General features: G+C 37.7%; 1 protein-coding gene across 3 annotated transcripts; it reads left to right on the forward strand.

Annotated features, from left to right (window-relative positions):
• Window positions 1-1,483: 1,483 nt before the first annotated feature.
• LOC126827266 (aminoacylase-1) lies at window positions 1,484-22,530 on the forward strand. 3 transcript variants are annotated; one of them, XM_056102189.1, is made up of 16 exons: window positions 1,484-1,680; window positions 3,253-3,317; window positions 4,547-4,651; window positions 5,056-5,124; window positions 6,620-6,642; window positions 7,325-7,401; window positions 7,924-8,010; window positions 10,432-10,488; window positions 11,361-11,434; window positions 12,010-12,059; window positions 13,757-13,820; window positions 15,689-15,731; window positions 16,909-17,015; window positions 19,652-19,731; window positions 21,321-21,381; window positions 22,187-22,530. In XM_056102189.1, exons 1-16 carry the CDS (start codon window positions 1,605-1,607, stop codon window positions 22,337-22,339), a joined length of 1,191 nt encoding a protein of 396 aa, XP_055958164.1. In that variant the 5' UTR covers window positions 1,484-1,604; the 3' UTR covers window positions 22,340-22,530. The 3 variants fall into 3 exon arrangements, with proteins under 3 accessions (XP_055958164.1, XP_055958165.1, XP_055958166.1); XM_056102190.1 differs by lacking the exons at window positions 1,484-1,680; window positions 3,253-3,317 and adding an exon at window positions 3,917-3,955; XM_056102191.1 differs by lacking the exons at window positions 1,484-1,680; window positions 3,253-3,317 and adding an exon at window positions 4,093-4,100.
• The last annotated feature ends 1,271 nt before the right edge of the window (window positions 22,531-23,801 follow it).

The following is a 23,801-nucleotide window of genomic DNA, read 5'->3' on the forward strand; positions in this document are numbered from 1 at the left end:
ACTGTGTCTTCATTTCATTGACTTCTGAAGAATAATTTATTATCTGATATTTTTGTTGTGAACATCTACATTTACTGGCATTTTTTGGAGGGTGGGGTGGGGAATTCCTTTGAGTGTCAACATGTATCACTATTTCATTCATATTATATACACTATTTTATACTTTATATTTTAGTTTGTCATTTGGTATCATAAAAAATTAAGGAAAACTGCATCCAGGAAAATTATGTTGGAAAAGTTTACATTATTCACACAAGTGAATCAGTAAATTCTATTGTAAACTATAGTATGAATAAAATACATCGCCAATTTATGAAATCTGTAGTATAGAACATTGTTTCTACAATATTATGTAGGAAACTATAGTCGGCTATTTGTTAAAATGGTTTAAGTACAGTATACATATAAATTCTTAGTTTTCAACGGAATGTCATAGACAACTATAGGAATATACTACTGACTTGAGACAATAAGTTAGTTCTATACAAAACTATAGTTTTTACCACCAAATCTATAGGAATCACAGCTGACATGAGAATACAAGTTAGTTCTATAGCAAACTATAGTTTTTAGCACAAAGGCTATAGAAAACTGAAGGATTACTCAACTGACTCGAGGATACAAGTTAGTTCTACAGAAAATTATTGCAGCACCAATGAATCTGTAGGTTTATTTTTTTTCCAATAGTTTCTTACAGTATTCTATAGAATTCTATAGGAAATTACACTTGGAAAATATTCATCTACCAATCCTACACAAAACTATAGTACATGTTTTTGAAATACAGAATGATTTCGTTTTCCTGCTGCATTCTATAGCATTCTATAGAATCCCACAAACTTCTATAGAAACGTGTACTTTTTCTATAGGACTTTTTCATAAGGGGTATAGTGCCGCACACGCTGTTCGGGCAAAAATTTCCCTCGTGGCATGCCCTCATGACACACTTATGGCGTGGCGTATGCCCATTTTCATTAGCCCAGTTCGGAGCAGAACAGTATAGGTGCTAGGACGTTAAATCCCATTTCATTTCATTATAATTACTAGAACCATAGAACTGTACACGATCCATGCCAATCTGTTTCACAGAGAATTACGAGTCTCGTATAATATCTCTGTCATAGATGACTGCCTTAACACGTGCTGTCACAGCACGCGGTGTGAATCATTGGCTGAATGGCGCGTGCATTGTTTACATAAGACATAACTGCTTCGGAGAGAATGCTGCATTTTAGTCAATTTAATACCCATTTACACTAAATCGGAAATAATTTTTACCTACAAATACGTCAAACGGCTTTATTTATTTTTCCAATATATACAAAAAATGTTTTAGAATTTAATTTGTCGCAGGAAAAAAGTTAATATTTCTAGCTCATTAGGCCGCATCAATGTCATCCTTATCAGTGATTGTCGCGGCCAAGCAAATATTCACTGCGGATCAGTGTGGATCCATGCTAGAACTAGATGAGTTATCATACTGGATACTGAGGACTGTTCTTTCATTGTTGTTACAGTTATTTCCCCTTTTGACCCAGCTGATCATAGCATAGCAGACAGAAGATTTTATTTTAACAATTTAAAAAGTATAAAATAGAAGAAATATGGGTGAAGATTCGGCTGTCAGTTTATTTCGAGAATATTTGAAGATTAAGACGGTTCAACCGGACGTAGATTATAGTAAGTAAAGACTTGATAGACTTTCTTTAATTCTCAAATCATCTAGTAGTATTAGAGTCTAGAGAGAGAGAGAGAGAGAGAGAGAGAGAGAGAGAGATGGGATTTAAGGTCCACTCGACACACAAACTAGGTCATATCGGGACTAACACATGGTTCAATTTTATTTCAATAATTCTCTTGCCTTGTGCGTAGATTTAGCAGTGGGAGGAAATCGGAGGACCCTATGGGAAAACCCACGAGGTTGGACAGGCACCCGACCCTACTCGATCCATACAGGTGCACTTGCTATAACCATTCACTTGCTAATTACCATTCGGGGGGTGGGACGAAAAACCGAGGTCCCGTGTACACATTGGCGTGCACGTAAAAGATCCATTGGCAGTTGGAATTCGATATAAGAGTAGGCCGTAGTGCCGCTGTGCAGGTAAAATTTCCCTCATAGCACACTGCGTATGGCGTATGCCCGTCTTCATTAGCCCAGGTTAGGAGTAGGACGTTTAACTCCATTTCATTTCATTTCATTTCCATCCACCCCCCCTAGTGACTTGGGCTAGTGATCAGTGACAGTAGACATAAACTTGAAGGTTGTAGCAGAGAGAGGTAAATTTTATTTTACTGTGGACAAGCAGGGAATCGAAACCAAGTTAATTTCATGCCACCACCCAGCCACTCACTTTTGCAAGGGAGATTTTAAAGTACCGGTGATCTGTAATGACTGAAATGAAATGAAATGGGGTTTAACGTCCTACTGTTTTGCTCCTAAACTGGGCTAATGAAGACGGGCATACGCCATACAGTGTGCTATGAAGGAAATTTTGCCCAGGCAGCGGCGCTACGGCCTACTCTTATATCGAATTCCAACTGCCAAGGGATCTTTTACGTTCAATCCAATTTGTTTTTCATCCTAGACAGCTGCCCTTGTCAGGCCCTCCGTTCTGCATCACTGACAAGGGGAAAGCACACCGGAAAACTGTAATGACTGATGTATTATATTAATGTGGCTGATCCTAAGGTTTTTCTAAGCCTTCGATCCTCTTGTCATGAGCTAATTAAGGATGGAGGTAGAAACCTACGTCTCTCCCCTTTGTCATTGTGTCAAGTAGTGGGGTTTCGATTCCCCATTTGTACGTGACAAGGTGTAGGGTGGCCTGTCCAACCTCGAGGTGGGTTTTCTCCCACTGCTATTGAAATAAAATTGAACCATATGTTAGTACCAAAATGACCTGGTTAGCAGTGGGAGGAAACCGGAGGACCTGGAAAAAACATACGAAGTTGGACAAGTGACCCTACTCCTAATCACAAACAACCGGTTAATCAAAGCCACGCTATTTGTTTCATTGACAACGTGCACACGCTAACCATTCGGCTATCCAACCCCGCAAATTACTTTAGCAGTGGGAGGAAACCTGAGGACCTGGCAAAACCCCACACAGATGGGCAGGCGACCCTACTCCTGGTCACTTACAACCGGGGAATGGAAACTACGCCCGTTGACTCAATGACAGGCCTTATGATTCTCCCCAAATTACTTTAATTTGGCCTGAAGAGAATAATTGTTTTGTTATTTTGAAGGTAAATCAGTTGAGTTTTTACAGAGAGTGGCAGAAGATGTAGGATTACAGTTTAAATCATTTGAGGTATTTTGGCCACGTTTTAATCATTTGAGGTAAGGTGGCCATGGTTAAATCATTTGAGGTAAGATGGCCACGCTTAAATCATTTGAGGTAAGATGGCCACGCTTAAATTATTTGAGGTAAGGTGGCCACGTTTTAATCATTTGAGGTAAGGTGGCCACGGTTAAATCATTTGAGGTAAGGTGGCCACGCTTAAATTATTTGAGGTAAGATGGCCACACTTAAATCATTTGAGGTAAGATGGCCACGCTTACCTCATTTGAGGTAAGGTGGCCACGGTTAAATCATTTGGGGTAAGATGGCCACGTTTAAATTATTTGAGGTAAGGTGGCCACGTTTTAATCATTTGAGGTAAAGTGGCCACGGTTAAATCATTTGAGGTAAGGTGGCCACGCTTAAATTATTTGAGGTAAGATGGCCACACTTAAATCATTTGGGGTAAGGTGGCCACGGTTTAATCATTTGAGGTACGGTGGCCACGGTTTAATCATTTGAGGTAAGGTGGCCACGGTTTAATCATTTGAGGTAAGATGGCCACACTTAAATCATTTGAGGTAAGATGGCCACGCTTACATCATTTGAGGTAAGGTGGCCACGGTTAAATCATTTGGGGTAAGATGGCCACGTTTAAATCATTTGAGGTAAGGTGGCCACGTTTTAATCATTTGAGGTAAGGTGGCCATGTTTTAATCATTTGAGGTAAGGTGGCCACGTTTTAATCATTTGAGGTAAGATGGCCACGCTTAAATCATTTGAGGTAAGATGGCCACGCTTAAATCATTTGAGGTAAGGTGGCCACATTGGTCCAGTGAGTAAGGCGCAAGTTAGCATACGCGTAAAAGAACCCCTTGCAGTTGTAATTCAATATAACGAATAGACTGTAGTGCCGCTGACCAGGCAAAAGGGTGCCCACGTTGGCTCAGCGAGTAAGGCATTGCCTTGCGGACCTGGATGACCCGTGTTCGGTCCTGTGTACAAGTTGGCGTATGCGTAAAAGAACCCTTTGCAGTGGGAATTCAATATAAAGAGTAGACTGTAGTGCCTCTGTTTGGGCAAAATTTCCCGCATAGCACACTGTATGGCGTATACCCATCTTCATTTGCCCAGTTCGGAGCAGAACAGTAGGACGTTAAACCCCTTTTCATTTGGTTTTGCTTTTATTGTAATATTTGAATGCGGACTATATAGGCCCTATAATACAACACAAATGACACATTTACTTGTTTTTGTAGGTAGCCCCTAAAAAGCCAATATGTATTATGACTTGGGAGGGACTGGAACCTTCTCTACCCTCCATTCTACTTAGTTCACATATTGATGTTGTACCAGTTTTTTCGGTAAGTAGTATTTTCTTATTTAAATCTACCTAGGGCAGGTCTTTCTTTAGGCCTGATATGTTGTCTAAATTATTAATTAGACCATAATCAACTCTCGATGTTATCACTGGTGTATTGTATGTCACATATGTCACATATGCCATACATGTCACATATGTCATGCACGTCATGTATATTTGGTATGTCACATATGTAATGTGGTATGTCACATATGTCATGCATGTCACATATGCCATGTTTGGTATGCCACATATGTCATGCATGTGACATATGTCATGTATGCTTGGTATGTCACATATGTCATGTATGTCACATATGTCATCTATGTCATGTATATAACATATGCCATGTATGTTTTGTATGTCACATATGTCATGTATGTCATGTTTTTGTATATATTGTAGGAACATTGGAGAGTTGATCCATTCAGTGCGGAGAAGATAGATGGTAATATTTATGCTAGAGGATCGCAGGTTTGTCTTCCATCTAAATCTTTAAATAACGATACTTTCGACTACCTCGATAGCTCATTTAATTTAGACTTAAATTTGGACTCTGTAATTGATTAAAAGATTGATCAATTAAATTCAACCCCAATAAAACTAAGGCCGCAATTTGTTTAACAAACAAACTCAGATCTCGGCAATAACCAACCCGATATTGTTAATTCCGACAAGCATACACTTACCAAATGATTGCAAATGGATCAACCTCTAAACGACTTATTATATTAAGAAAGCTAAAACATACTACAACTAGGAGCTCGCTTGATCATATCTATAATATACGTTCTCTTCTCGAGTATGCATGTGAAGTCTGGGATAGCTGTTAGTCAACCTTGTATGTGACAAGGAGTAGAATCGCCTGTCCAGCCTTGTGGGTTTTCTCCGGGTACTCAGGTTTCCTCCCACTGCTAAAGACCCCTATGCGCAAACGAATTATTGAAATAAAGTTGAACCACGTGTTAGTCCCGAAATGACTTAGTTTGTGTCGAGTGGATGTTAAACTCTTATGTTTTTGTTATACTTTGTGCATGCACAGGATCTTTCCTGTGAGAGGAAACCAGAGTACCCTGAGTGAACCTACAAGATTGAGAAGGCGCCCCTATCTCCAAGCCACATACGCTCACACCAGGGGTCGAAACCACGACCACAAGCCATGACAATACCTGACAACTGTATGTTTTCAACACTGAGTTGATTACAATGATTAATTGGTTTTTACAATGTTTCATTAGTGATTACAACGTTTCACCGGTGATTACAATCGTTTCATTGGTGATTACAATGATTCATTAGTGATTACAATGTTTCATTGGTGATTACAACGTTTCACCGGTGATTACAATGATTCATTGATGATGACAATGTTTCAATGGTGATTACAACGTTTCACCGGTGATTACCATGATTCATTGATGATGAGAATGTTTCATTGGTAATGACAACGTTTCATTGGTGATGACAACGTTTCATCGGTGATTACAATGATTCATTAGTGATTACAATGTTTTATTGGTGATAACAATGAATCATTGGTGATTACACTGTTTTATCTGTTATAATGATTCATTGGTGATCATAATATTTATAATTTTTTATTGGCTATTATATGTCATCGGTGATTACAATGTTTTATCAGTGATTACAATGATTTATCGGATATTGCAATGCTTTTTGGGTGATTACAATGATTGTTTCAGTGATTACAATGATTTATCAGTGATTACAATGATTTATCAGAGATTGCAATGATTTTTGAGTGATTACAATGATTTGTCAGTGATTACAATGATTTGCCAGTGATTACAATGATTTGTCAGTGACTACAATGATTTGTTAGTGGTTACAATGATTAAGGTTTTATAATAATGACAAGGTTCTTTTTTTCTTTTTAATTTTAAAAAAGTTAGAAACCTTTAAGATATTTTGTCTCTGTAATTTAATGATTAATTATATTTTTTTATAGGATATGAAGTGTGTATCTATACAGTAAGTATACATTGTATGAATATAGTAGGTATATATAATACATTGTATCTATATAGTAGGTATATATAATACATTGTATCTATACACTCGGCAAACCTCGGCAGATTCCGGTACCCTACATCAAGCTTCAGCTGTATGACGATGACGGTAAGTGATATGTACCTATCACCGGCACCGGTTTACTTATTAGGAAAACTTGCCGCTTTTAGAAAGAAGTTCTCACAATAGCATCGTTCGAAGAGTGTGTAGAATTTTCAGTGCAAACTTGTCATTGTCTAAAGAAAGTCGGATAAACTTGAAAGAAAAACAGCTTTAGGCTTTGAAATATTTGTATGATAAAACATTCTTCAAAGGCGTCGTCATGGGCAACGCCGTTGGTAATCCGGGAACTTGAAAATAGTTCCAATGGCTGACTTTGTCATACCGCCGAGGCTAGATATAGGGTACTGGTCTGAGGTTTGCGGAGTGTGTATCTATATACTAAGTATATATAATACATTGTATCAGTATAACTTTAATTAGGTATGTTTAGATTTTCAAATGAGTAACCTAGATCACCTAGGTATATCTAGGTGTTCACATCAGTAGTCAAGTTCAACCAGGGAATCGAAACCACGCCATTTGACTCAATGACTGATTTATCAAGACCTCAACAAAATATAACCTTTAATTAATTCATAAGGTATATAGAAGCAATAAGAAGAATAAAATCAAGTGGGAAAAGATTACTTAGAACTTTACATCTGGTCTTCACATCAGGTAAAACTATTCTTAAAATATCACAAATCTTTCTAAAAATACAATACAGAATGAAATTGGTATAAAGGTATTGTTCATAGGGAAAGTAGTTATTGCATAGCCCTTTATGTCAAGAAAATGAAATGTGGTTTAATGTCTACTGCACCAACACCAGTGATCAAGATGGGCATATGCCATTCAGTGTGCCATGAGGAACATTTTGCCCTTACAGTGGTTTTACAATCTACTTTTGTTATGATTTCCTTCTGTCAGTAGTTTACCCAAGACCTTGATATTTCGTGCCTGTCCAACCTCGTGGGTTTTCTCCGGGTCCTCCGGTTTCCTCCCACTGCTAAAGACCCTTATGCGCAAGCGAATTATTGAAATAAAATTAAACCATATGTTAGTCCCGAAATGACCTGGTTTGTGTCGAGTGGACGTTAAACCCCATTTCTCTCTCTCACTCTCTCTGATATTTCGTAGAACCCAACAAGTAGATGCTTGGCCTTGTAGATAAATTTATTGCATAACTTTTTTTCTTAGATGAGGAAATCGGAAGTACACCCCAAAGTTTGTTTGTACATCATGATGAATTCAAAAAATTAAATGTTGGATTTGCTTTAGACGAAGGTAAGTAAAATAAAATGGAGTTTAACATCCTACTGTTCTGCGCCGACTGGGCTAATGAAGATGGGCATACACCATAAAGTGTGCTATGAGGGAAATTTGGTCTGGACAGTGGCACTATGGCCTACTCTTATATCGAGTCCCAACTGTCAAGGGTTCTTTTACTTGCATGCTAATGAATACACGCAGTGGCGGCGCCAAGGGGGGGGGGGCATTACCCCCCCCATAAATCTGGTCTGACCTCTGTCTGCCCCCTCAATAATTTTAGAAAATAAAAAAAGTGTTTGTGATATGTTTCGGTAATCAATTCCTTCTACTGTGAATAAATCCCACATCCCCATTTTGTTCTCTGGTCGGATAAACTAGTGATCAGGCGACAGACGGTATCTGGTCAGATTTCCGGCAGTCTATTTTTTAAAATTTTCTTGGCGAGGTCCCCCCATACCCTCTGTAAAGACTCCCTACTTTGAGGCTCCTGAGTGGCCTTCGTCTAGGTTCGCAAGTCTCCGTTTGTTTGACACTTTACCTCAACAATCAGTGCCTGAAATACTGTCAGACTGCATTTCCGGCAACTTGTTTTTCAAAATTTTCTGGGGGGAGCCCGGCACCTTCCCCTAGTTGAAGCTCGTCCCTTTACCCCCTTAACCTTGGAGTTTGCCCCAGCTTTACCCCTCCAACCACCGACGGCTGGCGCCGCCACTGAATACACGGGACTTCGGTTTTTCATCCCATTCCAACAACTATTAAGTTTCCCTTGCCAGGCCTTCTATCCTGCATGACTGACAAGGCGAAACCACTCTGAAAAATCCAGATGAAGTTTCTCGTTCGTCACAGGGGGGGTTGGATGGCCGAATGGTTAGCACGTGCGTGCTGTATCATAAGGCCTGTCATTGAGTCAACTGGCGTGGTTTCGAATCCCCGGTTGTACGTGACAAGGATGAGGGTCGCCTGTCCAACCTCGTGGGTTTTCTCATGGTCCTAAGGTTTCCTCCCACTGCTAAAGACCCATACGCGCAAGCGAATTATTGAAATAAAAATTAAACCATATGTTAGTCCCGAAATGACCTAGTTTGTGTCGAGTGGACGTTAAACCCCATTTCTCTCTCTCTCGTTCTTCACAGGGATTAAACACGAGACATCCAGATTAGCTGGAGAGAGAGAAATAGGGTTTTTAACATCCACTCGACGCAAACTAGGTCATTTCGGGACTAACATATGGTTTAATTTTTATTTCAATAATCCACTTGGGCGTAGGGTTTTTTAGCAGTGGGTGGAAACCAGAGGACCCAGAGAAAACCCACGAGGTTGGACAGGCGACCCTACTCCTTGTTATGTACAACCGGGGATTCGAAAATATGCCAGTTGACTCAATGACAGAACTTGTGATACAGTGCGCACGTGCTAACTTTTGATTCAGAAACACAATACTCTGCACATAGTTTCTTATTGATGTATTTGATACATTAAAACAACAAAGGTTTTATAAAGGGCTATATTTTAGTTAAAGATACATTGTGGGAAATTCGATAACGAGTTGGCAGTTCTCACTATAATAGTTAAAAACTAGATAATGTAAAGGCAATTTGCTGAAAATTTCAATCAAATTGATCCACTGTCAACCGAGAATTTAAGCGAATGAAATTTCCGCCTAGCCTCGATCATCATTACTAAAGTCAGTATGATTAACAGCACATTCTCGATTATCCATTTAATTGTTAAATTGTGAAGGAAAGTTATGCAGTAAATCGGCTCATAATCCACTAAAAATTGCAGGCTAGCGATGCCATCAAGAGTTGATTGTGGTTTGGATAAGTTAATTAATGTCTAATTAATAATTTCGATAACATTTCAGGCCTAAAGAAACACCTGCACTAGACAGATTTAGCTCTTGCATAATGTATGTTTGAAATAAGGTGAACAATTTTGAGTAACTTCTTAAACATACATTATGCAAGAGCTAAATCTGTCTATTGCAGATCTTTCTTTAGGCCTGAAATCTTATCTAAATTATTAATTAGACATTAATTAACTTATCCAGACCATAATCATCTCTAGATGGCAGCGCTAGCCTGCGGTCTTTAGTGGATTGTAAGCCGATTTACTGCATAACTTTCCTTCTCGATTAAACGATTAAATGGAAAATCGAGACCATGCTGTTTATCGTACTGACTTTAGTAATGATGACCGAGGCTTATGGGAATTTCAGTCTCTTAGTTCTCGGTTCATAGTGGATCAAATTGAATGAAATTTTCACCAAATTGCCTTTACATTATCTAGTTTTTAACTATTATAGTGAGAACTGCCAACTCGGTACCGAATCTCCCATAATGTATCTTTAACATAAGTGTGAGAATGGTGGTCTAAACATTTAGATTATTTCTACCCAAGCCATGAGAAATGATTATATAAATATTTCATCAACAGGTATTGCTAATCCTGGTGAAGAGTTTCGTGTTTTCTATGGAGAAAGATCTATATGGTGTAAGTTACTATATTATATAATTTATCTGTCTTGTTCATCAAGTCTACATTATTTGTCTTGTTCATCCAGTCCGATTCATATGTCTAGATCATCTAGTCTGATTTATCCGTCTTGTTTATCCAGTCTGACTAATCTGTCTAGATCATGAAGCCTGGTATTTTTTATGCGCCAACTTTTTCATATGGACATATTATGGCGTCACCCCTGTCCGTCTGAATGTCCGCCCGCAATTTGTTTGTGGACACTCTACAGGTCTATCTCCCACCAAAGATCTTGGTTCCTTTCGATATTGGCATGTATCGGACCATAACTTCATGGGTTATGGCCCCTGATTGTATGAAAAAATCACGTTTTTAGCTTGTGAACACTCTTGCAGTCACAATGTTCATCTGATTGTGATGAAACTTGATATGTATGTTTATAACCCAAAGATCTTGGTTCCTTTGAATATTTGCGCATATCAGATCATCACTTTCTGAATTATGGCCCCTGATTGTATGAAAGATCGCTTTTTAGCTAGTGGTTGGTCCCTCTAGAGATCACAATTATAATCTGATTTTGAAAAATTGTTCGAATATATCACTGTTACACTGTAATGTCGCTTGAGTTCGAATAACCCAAAGCTCTCAGATCCTTTCGATATTTGCGCATATCGGACCATATCTTCCTGGATTATGGCCCCTGATTGTACAAAAAATCACATTATTTTTTTTAGCTCGTTCTCTGTCTATCTCTTGCAAAATGTGGGTGTATCTTGCATCGCAACCGCATGTTGTCTATTTCAAGGTTTCAAAAAATAGAGACTTGGACACCTTAATACACTTTTTTTTCAATTTAAAAAAATAAGGGAACTGTGATGTTATATATTTAGGGGTACAAGTTAAATGTCAAGGACAGCCTGGCCATGGTTCTCAATTTATTGAAAATACAGCAGCACAGAAAATAGTAAGTAAGTTTATCAAATAGATGGCCAATTGGTTACATACCTTAAACATACATTATGCAAGAGCTAAATCTGCCTATTGCAGGGTTTTTTTTAGACTTGAAATGTTATCTAAATTATTAATTAGACATTGATTAACTTATCCAGACCATAATTAACTCTCAATGGCATCGCTAGCCTGCGATGTTTATTGGATTAGGTTCCAATTTCCTGTTTGGTTCAGCATATTCCATTTACATTATCTAGTTTTTAACTATTATAGTGATAACTTCCAGCTCTTTATCTTATTTTCCATAATGTGTCTTTAATAAACTGACTAAAACATTTGTTATTTTTCTCTTGTAAAATGAAAGTAATTGGTGCCACGAATGCTTCATTGATTCACACTGAATGCCTTGCGAAGCATCATATTTTCCACCATTCCTTGGTACATTTCTCTCTCTCTCACTGTAAATGTAGTTTAATGTTAAAAAAAATCATCAAAATGATATCTAGTCCAAATGACCTTTTTAATATTGATGAAATCAAATACATTGTGCATATGATGATGTTATTCTAGAGATATTTTATTTTTCAGCAAAAGGTTATCAACAGTTTTTTAAGTTTTCGAGATCAACAAGAGAAAAGGTAAACCAGGATAAATATTAATACCGTAGCCTGGATCATTATCAAACCAGGATTAATATTAATACCGTAGCCTGGATCATTATCAAACCAGGATTAATATTAATACCGTAGCCTGGATCATTATCAAACCAGGATTAATATTAATACCGTAGCCTGGATCATTATCAAACCAGGATTAATATTAATACCGTAGCCTGGATCATTATCAAACCAGGATTAATATTAATACCGTAGCCTGGATCATTATCAAACCAGGATTAATATTAATACCGTAGCCTGGATCATTATCAAACCAGGATTAATATTAATACCGTATACCGTAGTCTGGACCTTATCAAAAAATTGAAATATAAAGAGTGACAATGTATTTTTATGGAGAGAGAGAGAGCAGGGGCGGATCCAGGAATTTTTGCAGGAGGGGGTTTGCCAGGTTTCTGAGACAATGTATCTCCACCCCCCCCCCTCCTCCCGCATGGTCTCTATGGTCATTTTGGCGTATATACATACACATTGAGCTTTCTAAACAGAGAAATTCAACACCTCGTTTGATGTCAATTTTTATTATGAATTAATACAATGACTTTGTCATTCAATTTCATGGATGCAAAGCATTAATTGTGATATCACATAATGTCTATATCATTATCTCGTGCTTTGAATGCCCATGCTGTCCCACATCTGACGATAAAGGATACAGCACACAGCCGAGAAACTTTTCTCATAAAAAGTACTGTTTTACAAAAAATTTTATGTAGCTGAGCAGGGGGGGTGGGGAGAGAGAGAGAGAGAGGGCCGGGGGGGGGGGGGGGGGGTTAATGGCCACTGGAACAAACTAGACCATTTTAAGACTAACATATGGTTCTATTTTATTTCAATAATTCGCGTAGGGGTCTTTAGCAGTGGGAGGAACCGGAGAACACCCCACGAGGTTGGACAGGTGACCTTACTCCTTGTCAAGTACAACCGGGAATCGAAACCACGCCTGTTGACTCAATGACCGACCTTATCATACAACACGCACCACTAACCATTTGGCCATCCAGCACCCCCTCAGACTAAGTAGCAATACGTAATTTGATTGGTCAAGACTTTGGACCAAATAAACTCTGCTTTTAATTGTGGTAGAATGTTTAAACTTGGTGTAGATGTTCATTAGGTGAATGTCTTGACATGGCATGGCATGGTTAATTTTTTTGTAGTGTAAACGGGTCAAACATAAGCGTGCCGTACTGAGTACTGTGCCAATCTGACCCACTGAAGTGAGGTGGTCTCGGCATGGTGGCAGGCATGGCACGGTTAAATTTTCGTAGTGTAAAAGCTATTCTGTCTGAGCACGGTTTGGGTCTGGATTACTGCGCATGCGCCAAAGGAACTTTGACCTTTTGTCGCGCAAACTTTGTCAGGTCTATCTAAATGGCTGCTCAAACTAAATCGACCGTAATAATTGTTTTCATACGGGTAATTTGCATAGGGACTGAAATTAAAGTTTCTGTGAAGAGTTCCACATTTGGCGTGCCTGGCACGGTTCCGAGACCCGTTATTTATTTTGGGATTGTGGCGATGGAAATCAGGCTCACTCTTGGCTTGTTTTAGAATAAATTGGGACGATTGCTAATTTTAGGTTAAAATATTATGATTGCTAATTTTAGCTTAAAATGTAACGAATTAGAAACAGTAAAAGCAATTTTTATTTGTAGGTTAAAAGGTGATAAGTCATTGAGTTTAGGTCATGTGACGACAGTTAATATGACAATGTTGGATGTAAGTATAGATTTTATTATGACTTTGTGGTGGGGGGGGGGGAGAGAGAGAGATGGGGTTTAACGTCCACTCAACACAAACTAATTCATTTCGGGACTAACACATGGTTCAATTTTATTTCAATAACCAGCTTGCGCGTAGGGGTTTTTAGCAGTGGGAGGAAACCAGAGGACCCAGAGAAAACCCACGAGGTTTGACATGTGACCCTACTGCTTGTCACATACAACCAGTGAATCGAAAGCACACCAGTTGACTCAATGACAGACCTTTTGATACAGCACGCACATGCTAACCATTTGGCCATCCAGCCCCCTTTGTAGGGGACAGAATCAGCTGTATGGACAGAATCAGTGGGTTATAAGAAACAGAATCAGGTGTGTGGTTCATAGGGAACAGAATCAGGTGTGTGGATCGTTGGGAACAGAATCAGGTGTGTGGGTCGTTGGGAACAGAATCAGGTGTGTGGGTCATTGGGAACAGAATCAGGTAGGTCATAGGGAACAGAATCAGGTGTATGGGTTGTAGGTAACAGAATCAGGTGTGTGGGTTGTAAGGGAACAGAATCAGGTGATAGGGAACAGAATCAGGTGATAGGGAACAGAATCAGGTGATAGGGAACAGAATCAGGTGTGTAGGGAACAGAATCAGGTGTGTGGGTTGTAAGTACAATTTGATACTAAATATCACTGGTGTTGAACAAAAAAAAAGGTTGTCAAGCAAATGATGATATTCTTAAAGTAGCTAAGTCTCTAACTCAATATCATCAAAAATCTTCGACATTGAAAACACGAATTATTTGTCAATTCAAATCAACATTGGTCTTGTGATCTTACAAGGAAAAGATGGGCTTCTGATATCCAATATTCAAGACAAAATAAACATTTTACCATTGGTACACGAATTTGAATGATATCTGCTGCTCAACACTCAATGATGATTAAATGCAAAAATGGATAATCGAGACTTACGTTTTTTATTGTATCGACTTTAGTAATGATGATCGAGGCTAGGCTTAAAATTCAATTGCTAATATCTTGGTTCAGAGGGGATCAATTTGATGAAATTTTCAGCATATTCCCTTTACATTATCTAGTCTTTAACTATTATAGTGAGAACTGCCAGCTCTTCATCTTATCTCCCATAATGCATCATTAATGCTCTAAAATCAGTACATGTTTGACAAATTATGTATAATATTTCAGCAAACATTTTATCATTGGCACGACCCTGAGAATATTTTAGTTATAAATTACCAACAAAATGTATGATTATTTTTGGATTCGTGATGTTACGAGTTTTCCCAATATAGGTAGCCTAAGTTAAAGTAATAAATTTATCTGGACTATTTGTAAATATAGGTAGCATGCATTAAAGAAATAAATATACCTGGCCTCATGTTCACTAAGCATTCTCAGACTTAAGTTAAGAATTTACTAAACTTTCATTTGCTGTTTATAAGAAATATCTTTGATCCAGAAACACAAAAATTTGAACAGTTTCTTATTGATGTATTTGAGGGGCTGACAAGGAAAGCTGTCTAGTCGTTCGGATGGGACGAAAAACCGAGGTCCCGTGTACACATTGGCGTGCACGTAAAAGATCCCTTGGCAATTGGAATTCGATATAAGAGTAGGCCGTAGTGCCGCTGTCCGGGCAAAATTTCCCTCATAGCACACTGTATGGCGTATGCCCGTCTTCATTAGCCCAGGTTAGGAGCAGAACAGTAGGACGTTAAACTCCATTTCATTTCATTTCATTTGATGTATTTGATACATTAAAACAACAATAGTTTTATAAAGAGCTATATTTAAGTCTGAGAATGCTTTGTGACCCCGGGATCTGGACTATTTATAAATATATTTTTTCAGGGTGGTATACAGTTTAATGTTGTTCCTGCTGAACTCAGTGTTGGTAAGCAGTAAAATTGTCAATATAAGTTTTTTAATCATTGACATCGAGTTAGAAAAAAGACAGGGTTTAACTTTAAAACTGTGTCTGACTTGACATCGAGTTAGGGGGAGTGTAACTTTAAAATTATGTCCAACTTGGCATTGAGTTAGAGGGAGTGTAACATTAAATCATGTCCAACTTGACATCAAGTTAGAGGGAGTGTAACTTTAAATCTGTGTCCAAATTTACATAGAGTTAGAGGGAGTGTAACTTTAAAACTATGTCAAAACTTGACATCTAGTTAGAAGTTAGAGGGAGTGTAACTTTAAAATTATGTCAAACTTGACATTGAGATAGAAGTTAGAGGGAGTGTAACTTTAAAACTACGTTCAACTTGACATTGAGGTGATCATAGCATCTGTCACTGAGTGTTGTACATGACAAGAAATAGGTTGGGCTGTCCAATATCATGGGTTTTCTCCCAGTCGTCCAGTTTTCGCCCGGTGCTAATTGAAATGAATTATTGAAATGAATTGACTTAGAGTCGAATGGATCTTAATAAATGAGTACTTAATTTTTTTATAGAGTTACCTCCTGTTATTTGGGGGTGTGGGGTTTGGATTGCCGAATGGTTAGCACCTGCATGCTGTATCATAAGGTCTGTCATTGAGTGAAATGGCATGGTTTTGATTCGACAGTTGTACGAGACAAAGAGTAGGGTCGCCTATCCAACCTCAAGGGTTTTCTCCGGGACCTCCGGTCTCCTCTCACTGATAAAAAAACCCTACACCGCAAGCGAATTATTGAAATAAAATTGAACCATATGTTGGTCCCAAAATGACCTATTTTGAGTCGAGTGGACCTTAAACTCTCTCTCTCTCTCTCTCTCTCTCTCTCTCTCTCTCGTATGACAAGAAGTGTGCAATAATTTCAACCACTGTACTGGTTGTTCGAAGCTAAATCTCGCTCCTCCATTTTTAGCTAAATCAAATTATGGCTGAACTGTTCTAATCTATTTAATATCGGAGAAACCCAATGCCATCGAGAGTTGATTATGATCTGGATAAGTTAATTAATGTCTAATTAATAATTTAGATAACATTTCAGGCCTTGTATAATGTATCTTTAAAGAGACTCTTTATTTTTTAAGGATTATTTTAGAACCAGAATAATCTTATATTGATCTGTTTTTAAATAGGATTTGATATTCGAGTAGCACCTGATGTAGATTTTGATGAGTTTGAAAAACAAATAGCAGCATGGTGTCATCAAGCAGGTTCAGATGTTTCTTATTCATTTGTTGTGGTAAGTATTATTATCAATCTGAATAAAACACAGATCCTATTTCATTTCGTTTTTATAGTTCAAAAACAGAAACGATTGAATGTAAATCAGTTTATATACATTCAGATTACATTATTATATGAGTTGCGACCCATTTGCTTGATAAAGACGAGAGTATGATCGTGGAAACGTTGCATGTTAATAAACCAGTAATTGTTATTCTATAAATAGTGTTAGTGAGGTACTGTTCAATTAATAAATGCTACTTATAGAAGACCCATTACTTGTCAATATCTAGGTCCCATATATTAGCGATTTAGCTCCTTTAAATACAAACCAGTCATCAAGTTCCATGATGGCATTAACACAATCTGATTAATAAACTGATCTTATTTCCTTTTGTTTTTATAGTTCAAAATTTCGTTTTACTTGTCTTTACTACACTAGGATCTGGAAGAGTTGTTATCATTGACGTATTCTGAATGTGAGGGAATAGCTAATGAAAAGGTCTGTTACGTCGAGCTTTAGGCGTGTTTTGCACGGAACTGTGGGTAATCCATTAATAACATCAATGCTGAATGGTTAATCAAATGTCTGACGTCATAGGGTCAAAACCTGCTCGTATGACCTCTGACGCGACCTATCGCTACAACCGGTCAAATCTTCATGTAGTAGAGGCCATCGAAAGTATAAAAAAACTAAACGAAATATAGATCTGTATTGTAATCAGATTGGTCTTTGATTGCTCTTATTAAATTGTCTTGATGTGGGGAGGCCATGCCTCGAGTTTGCAAAGCATTCTCAGACTTTAGTTAAGAATTTACTCAAAATTATTATCCTTATTCTAACTAAAATATAGCCCTTTACAAAACCTGTTGTTTTAATGTATCAAATACATTAATAAGAAACAATGTACAAAATTTTGTGTTTCTGGATCAAATATATTTCTCATAAACAGTGATTGAAAGTTGAGTATAGTCTTAACTTAAGTCTGAGAATGCTTTGTGAACTTAGGGCTGGGGCGGCTCAGTGAATAAGGATCCTACCCACTATCAGGGCAAAATTCTCCCAACTCACATGGCAATAGAAGTAAAAATATAACCGTATATTTATCTCCAAAATGGGGAGCCACAGCAGCTCAGTGAGTAAGACGCACTGACTCACTACCCACGAGGTCCCCCAGATTCGATCCTGCCGTTGACCCAAGAAATTCCCTCAGGATTTTCTAGGCTGGTGTCTCCTTGTTAAGACAGTCTTGTCTGCTATGGATTATTGTCTAGTTGTTTGGATGAGACAAAAAGCTGGGGTTCCGTGTACATGGTGGTATAGGGGGATTGGGTGGTTGAGTGGTTTAACGCGTATGCGTTGGATCAGACGATCTGTCTTTGAGTCAGTTGGCGTGGTTATAATTCCCTGCTTGTACTTGACATGGTGAGGGGTCGTCTGTCCAACCTCATGGACTTTCTCCCAGTCTTCCAGTTTCCTCCCACTATTAAAGACCTCTATGCACAAGCTAATTATTGAAATAAAATTGAACCATATGTTAGTCCCGAAATGACATAGTTTGTGGATGTTAAATCCCATCTTTCTCTGTCTCTCTACATGGTGTTAACACATGGTGGTGTGAATACAAGGTGTGAATACATGGTACATAGAATTAGACAAAGAGTAGGCATACATTCATCTGTCTGGGCACAATTTCCTTCATACCACATGTAGCACCATAGGTCTTTCTGTCTGACGTGGAGAGCGGGGAGCGGGGTGGGAAAACCGGTCGCCACATCCTACGTAGACCCATGCATCTTTTCTTACTACATATTCCTGTAGCCTTGTGATCGTCTAGAATTTGTCTCTAGCTGTCTTTACTTCTGCTTCACGTTGTGTATTTACTTCTACAGTTTTCTTAAGACGTTTGTCTTACCAGGAATAACAATGCAACAGTTTGCTTCTACATTTTATATAGCATAGCCGAATACATGTATACAAGCACAGATTACAATACTAGCTAAAACCATTTCTCCACCCTACCCAGCCTCGCGGCTGTCTAGGAACTCAGATGGAACCTCTCTTGAATCTAATAGAAGTGTGTCTTACAGAGTTCCACGGTTTCTTTTATAGCCATATGAATATCACGCACAATCAAGTGTGATCATGGCCCTGAACTTGTGTAATTGACGATATGATTGGTTACTTTATGCCAAATGATGCAATTAGAATAATTCCACTCACATGTAATCTGGTGTTAAATTATTGACACCTGTTTTGGCTAAATAGCTCTTTTTATGTGTCAAACTGTCAATTACAGACTAAGTTGATTTAGTACACACTATATATGTAAATATGTTTGAAATTACTAACTTGCCAAAGATATTAATTAATGATATATAAAGCCATCTTATTTCCTTGTCTATAAATTTAAAAACAATGTCGCAACGACGATAGTGCTACACACACTGCATGGCGTATAACCAGTTGGTACGGAACATTAGGACGTTCAAGCCCTGAATAAAGTAATTTGATCATGAATGAAATTTTCAATATCTACATTTTTCGTTATCTGTTTTTGAACTATTATAGAAAGAACGACCAGATCTTTATCAAAATCTTACAGTGTTAATAGTACATTTATAACACCCTCTTTATTTCTTCCCTTACAGAAAGGTTGCCACCAGGAATTAACCAGCATTGATGAGAATGATCCATGGTGGAGTGCATTTCACCAAGCCTGTTTAAACATGTGAGATTGTCAACATTAAAACATATACTAATGTCCAAAAGAAAGTATACACTGTTCATTTCGTCCTGCTTCAAACAAAGTTGTTTTTCCATTTTATGCGGTATTTTGGTGCAATGTCCATTTGTTTTGCCATTTATTTGCTTAGAAATATTGAGTTTGGACACACGGGACATGTTCAGTGTAGTTTTATCACATTTTTTTTTACTTAAACAAAACTTAGTCATATTTTTAGAGTGTATACTTTCTTTTGGTCATTAGTATAGATTTATTGGATTAGATAAGATAGAATGGAATTATGAAACCAACCAGTGTTTTATGTAAATGGTTTCTTTTGTTCTCTGATTATTGGGGGGGTTGGATGGCAGAATGGTTAGCACATGCGTGCTGTATCATAAGGCCTGTCATTGAGTCAACTGGCATGGTTTCAAATCCCCGGTTGTACGTGACAAGTAGTAGGGTTGCCTGTCCAACCTTGTGGGTTACCTGTCCAACCTCGTTGGTTGCCTGTCCCACCTCGTGGGTTTTCTCTGGGTCCTCCGGTTTCCTCCCACTGCTAAAGAACCCTACACTCAAGCAAATTATTGAAAAAAACATTAAACCATGTGTTAATCTCTCGCTCTCTCTCTCTCTCTCTTTGAAGGAGCTAAATCGCTAATATTTGGGACCTAGATATTGACAAGAAATGGGTCGCAATGCATATAATAATGTAATCTGAATGTATATAAACTGATTTACATTCAGTCGTTTCTGTTTTAATACTGTAATTTTAAATCAGTTATGTTCTGCGAGATACACAAGAAGTCTCAATCGAATGGCAATCTCTAGCGTCTGGTTATTCCAATCTCCCTGCTATCCAGATAAGAATATTGCGTCACCGTTTGACATGATTTAAGGATTGTCTAGCCTCGTTCTTTCTTGTACCTTCTTACAAATGGCACTGAAACGCATTATGGTACGCGATGTTTATTTTGTCTTTAATATTGGATATCAGAAACCCATCTTTTCCCGACAAGATCACAGCATCAATGTTGATTTAAATTGAAAAATAATTTGTATTTTCAATGTTGAAGACTTTGGATGATATTGAGTTTGAGACTTAGCTACTTTAAAGGCTCAATACCACTCTTGTTGTAACAGAATAATATGTCCCAATCTTTATTCTGGTCAACAAATTGTACTATTTTACAGTATTCCAATTAATTGATGATACAAATTTCATCTTAACACAACTAATTTAAAAAATTGGAAAAATTCAACTAAATGATTTGAAAAGCCTAACGTAAACCTTTTCAAATGTGACTTGGATTTAAAAATATTTTCGAACCCTCTCTGGACAAGTAAAATAGGATGTAATGGATAATTTACACAACAGGTAGGACACTTAAACGTCTAATACTTAGAATAAGGCTAATATTTATTTACTGGAGCTGTCAAGCCAGCAAGAGTGTTATTGTCCCTTTAATTAGAATGAGATGGAACTTGATGACTGGGTTGTATTTAATCAGAATGCGATGGTATCCGTTCTGATTTTTTATGATTACATTGAAAATAGAAGAACTAAGATAAATCAATGTTTTATTATTCTACAGGGATTTAAAAATACAAACAGAGATATTTCCAGCAGGTACAGATAGCAGATTCATTAGAAAGGTGAGACTCCATGCTGTTTTTTAAAAAAATGTCATTTATGAGACATGATGTTACTCTCATAGATAACAAATTCATTAGAAAGGTGATATACATGTACATGTTACATTCATAGATTTATTAGAAAGGTGAGCCACCATGCTGTTTCTAAGAAAAACATTTGTGAGACACCATGTTACTCTCATAGGTAACAGATGTGTTAGAAGGGTGAGACACCATGTTACTCTCATAGATTTATTAGAAAGGTGAGACACCATGTTACTTTCATAGATTTATTAGAAAGGTGAGACATCATGTTACCCTCACAGATTTATTAGAAAGGTGAGACACTGTGTTACTCTCATAGATAACAGATGTGTTAGAAAGGTGAGACACCATGTTACTCTCATAGATTTAATAGAAAGGTGAGACGCCATGTTACCCTCGTAGATTTATTAGAAAGGTAAGACGCCATGTTACTCTCATAGATTTAATAGAAAGGTGAGACGCCCTGTTACATTCATAGATTTATTAGAAAAGTGAGACACCATGTTACTCTCATAGATTTATTAGAAAGGTGAGACACCATGTTACCCTCACATATTTATTGAAAGGTGAGACACCATGTTACTCTCATTGATTTATTAGAAAGGTAAGACACCATGTTACCCTCGTAGATTTATTAGAAAGGTGAGACACCATGTTACCCTCACAGATTTATTAGAAAGGTGCGACGCCATGTTACCCTCGTAGATTTATTATAAAGGTGAGACACCATGTTACTTTTATAGATGAGAGATTTAATAATAAAATATATTTTCTATTCCAGTGTGGTATACCAGCTATTGGGTTCTCACCAATGAATCATACACCAATCTTACTACATGATCATAATGAATATCTTAATGAAGACATATTCTTACGAGGCATTGAAATCTACCAGGAGATTATACCCACTCTCGCTAATGTGCAAAGATTTTAAAACATGCCAGTCTTTGGTTTTTGCTGAAATCAAGCTTGGTCCGGCAATTTTTTTATATAATGTGATTACAAGAAATGATTTTAAATCATGTTATTCTATGGTTTTTGCTAAAATCAAGCTTAGTCCCACGATTTTTTTATATGTGCGAGTACAGAAAATGATTTTAAACCATGTTAGTCCATGTTTTTTGCTGAAATCAACCTTAGTCCTGCGATTTTATTATATGTGCAAGTAAATAAATTGATTTTAAATATAATTTACATATAGATATGATTAATATTTGTATTCTGATTATTTACAGGTAATCAAATCATTATTTAAACAGGTATTAATAGTTTCAAGATCTGGTCTGTTTGATAACATATGGAGGGGCTGACAAGGACAGCTGTCTAGTCGTTCAGATGGGACGAAAAACCGAGGTCCCGTGTATACATTGGAATGCACGTAAAAGATCCCATGGCAATTGGAATTTGATATAAGAGTAGGCTATAGTGCCGCTGCCCGGGCAAAATTTCCCTCAACTGGCGGGGTTTCGATTCCCCGGTTGTACGTGAGAAGGAGTAGGGTCGCCTGTCTAACCTTGTGGGTTTTCTCCAGTTTCCTTCCACTGCTAAAGACCCCTACGCGCAAGCGAATTATTGAAATAAAAATTAAACCATATGTTAGTCCCAAAATGACCTAGTTTGTGTCGAGTGGATGTTAAACCCCATTTCTCTCTCCATTTCAGATCTGGTTTAATTGAATTTCAATCATTCACTGCGTAGGGCCGGCCGGGAGGAAGCTGAAGGACACAGAGAAAACCCACAAGGTTTAACAGGCAACCCTTACTCCTTGTCTGTACACGCTTAGAATTAAAACCACACCACTTGACTCAATGCCAGACCTTATGATCTAAAGCTAAACGAGTGATTGTTCTTCCATCAGTTGGTATTATTGTAGTTCTTCCGGTTTCGGGGTTATAGGCTACTACTTCCGGTTTCGGGGTTGTAGGCTACTATTTCCGTTTTATGGATTATACACTACTACTTCCAGTTTTCGGATTGTAGGCTACTGGTTTCAGGATTCTATAGGCTACTACTTTCGGTTTTTGTTCTACGTACCTGCGCAACGCAAGGCATTTTTTTTTCTTTATGAAAGTGATATTTCCTCTTTATTAAGTCATATTTAACAATGTACACGTTAAAATAATATCTGGATATATTTGTATTTTTATATCAATAAACAGTTTGATTATAATAGATATGAATATATTAATTTGTTTCCAAGACGTGGATGCGACTACAGACAGTCCGTCATCAGTCTAACCCTATTAAACCATGGCGATAAAATATTATTTCTAACGTCGACAGTAGCGTGCAACGACAACAAAATCATTCATTATTAGGTCATTCTAATGAAATTGCCCAACGACAAATTGTTGGATCTCGTTGCGTTCATATTTCCGGCTGTCTACTCGTTCGGA

Source organism: Patella vulgata, chromosome 7 (genome assembly GCF_932274485.2).
Source record: "Patella vulgata chromosome 7, xgPatVulg1.2, whole genome shotgun sequence".
In the NCBI taxonomy this organism is placed as follows: Eukaryota; Metazoa; Mollusca; class Gastropoda; family Patellidae; genus Patella; species Patella vulgata.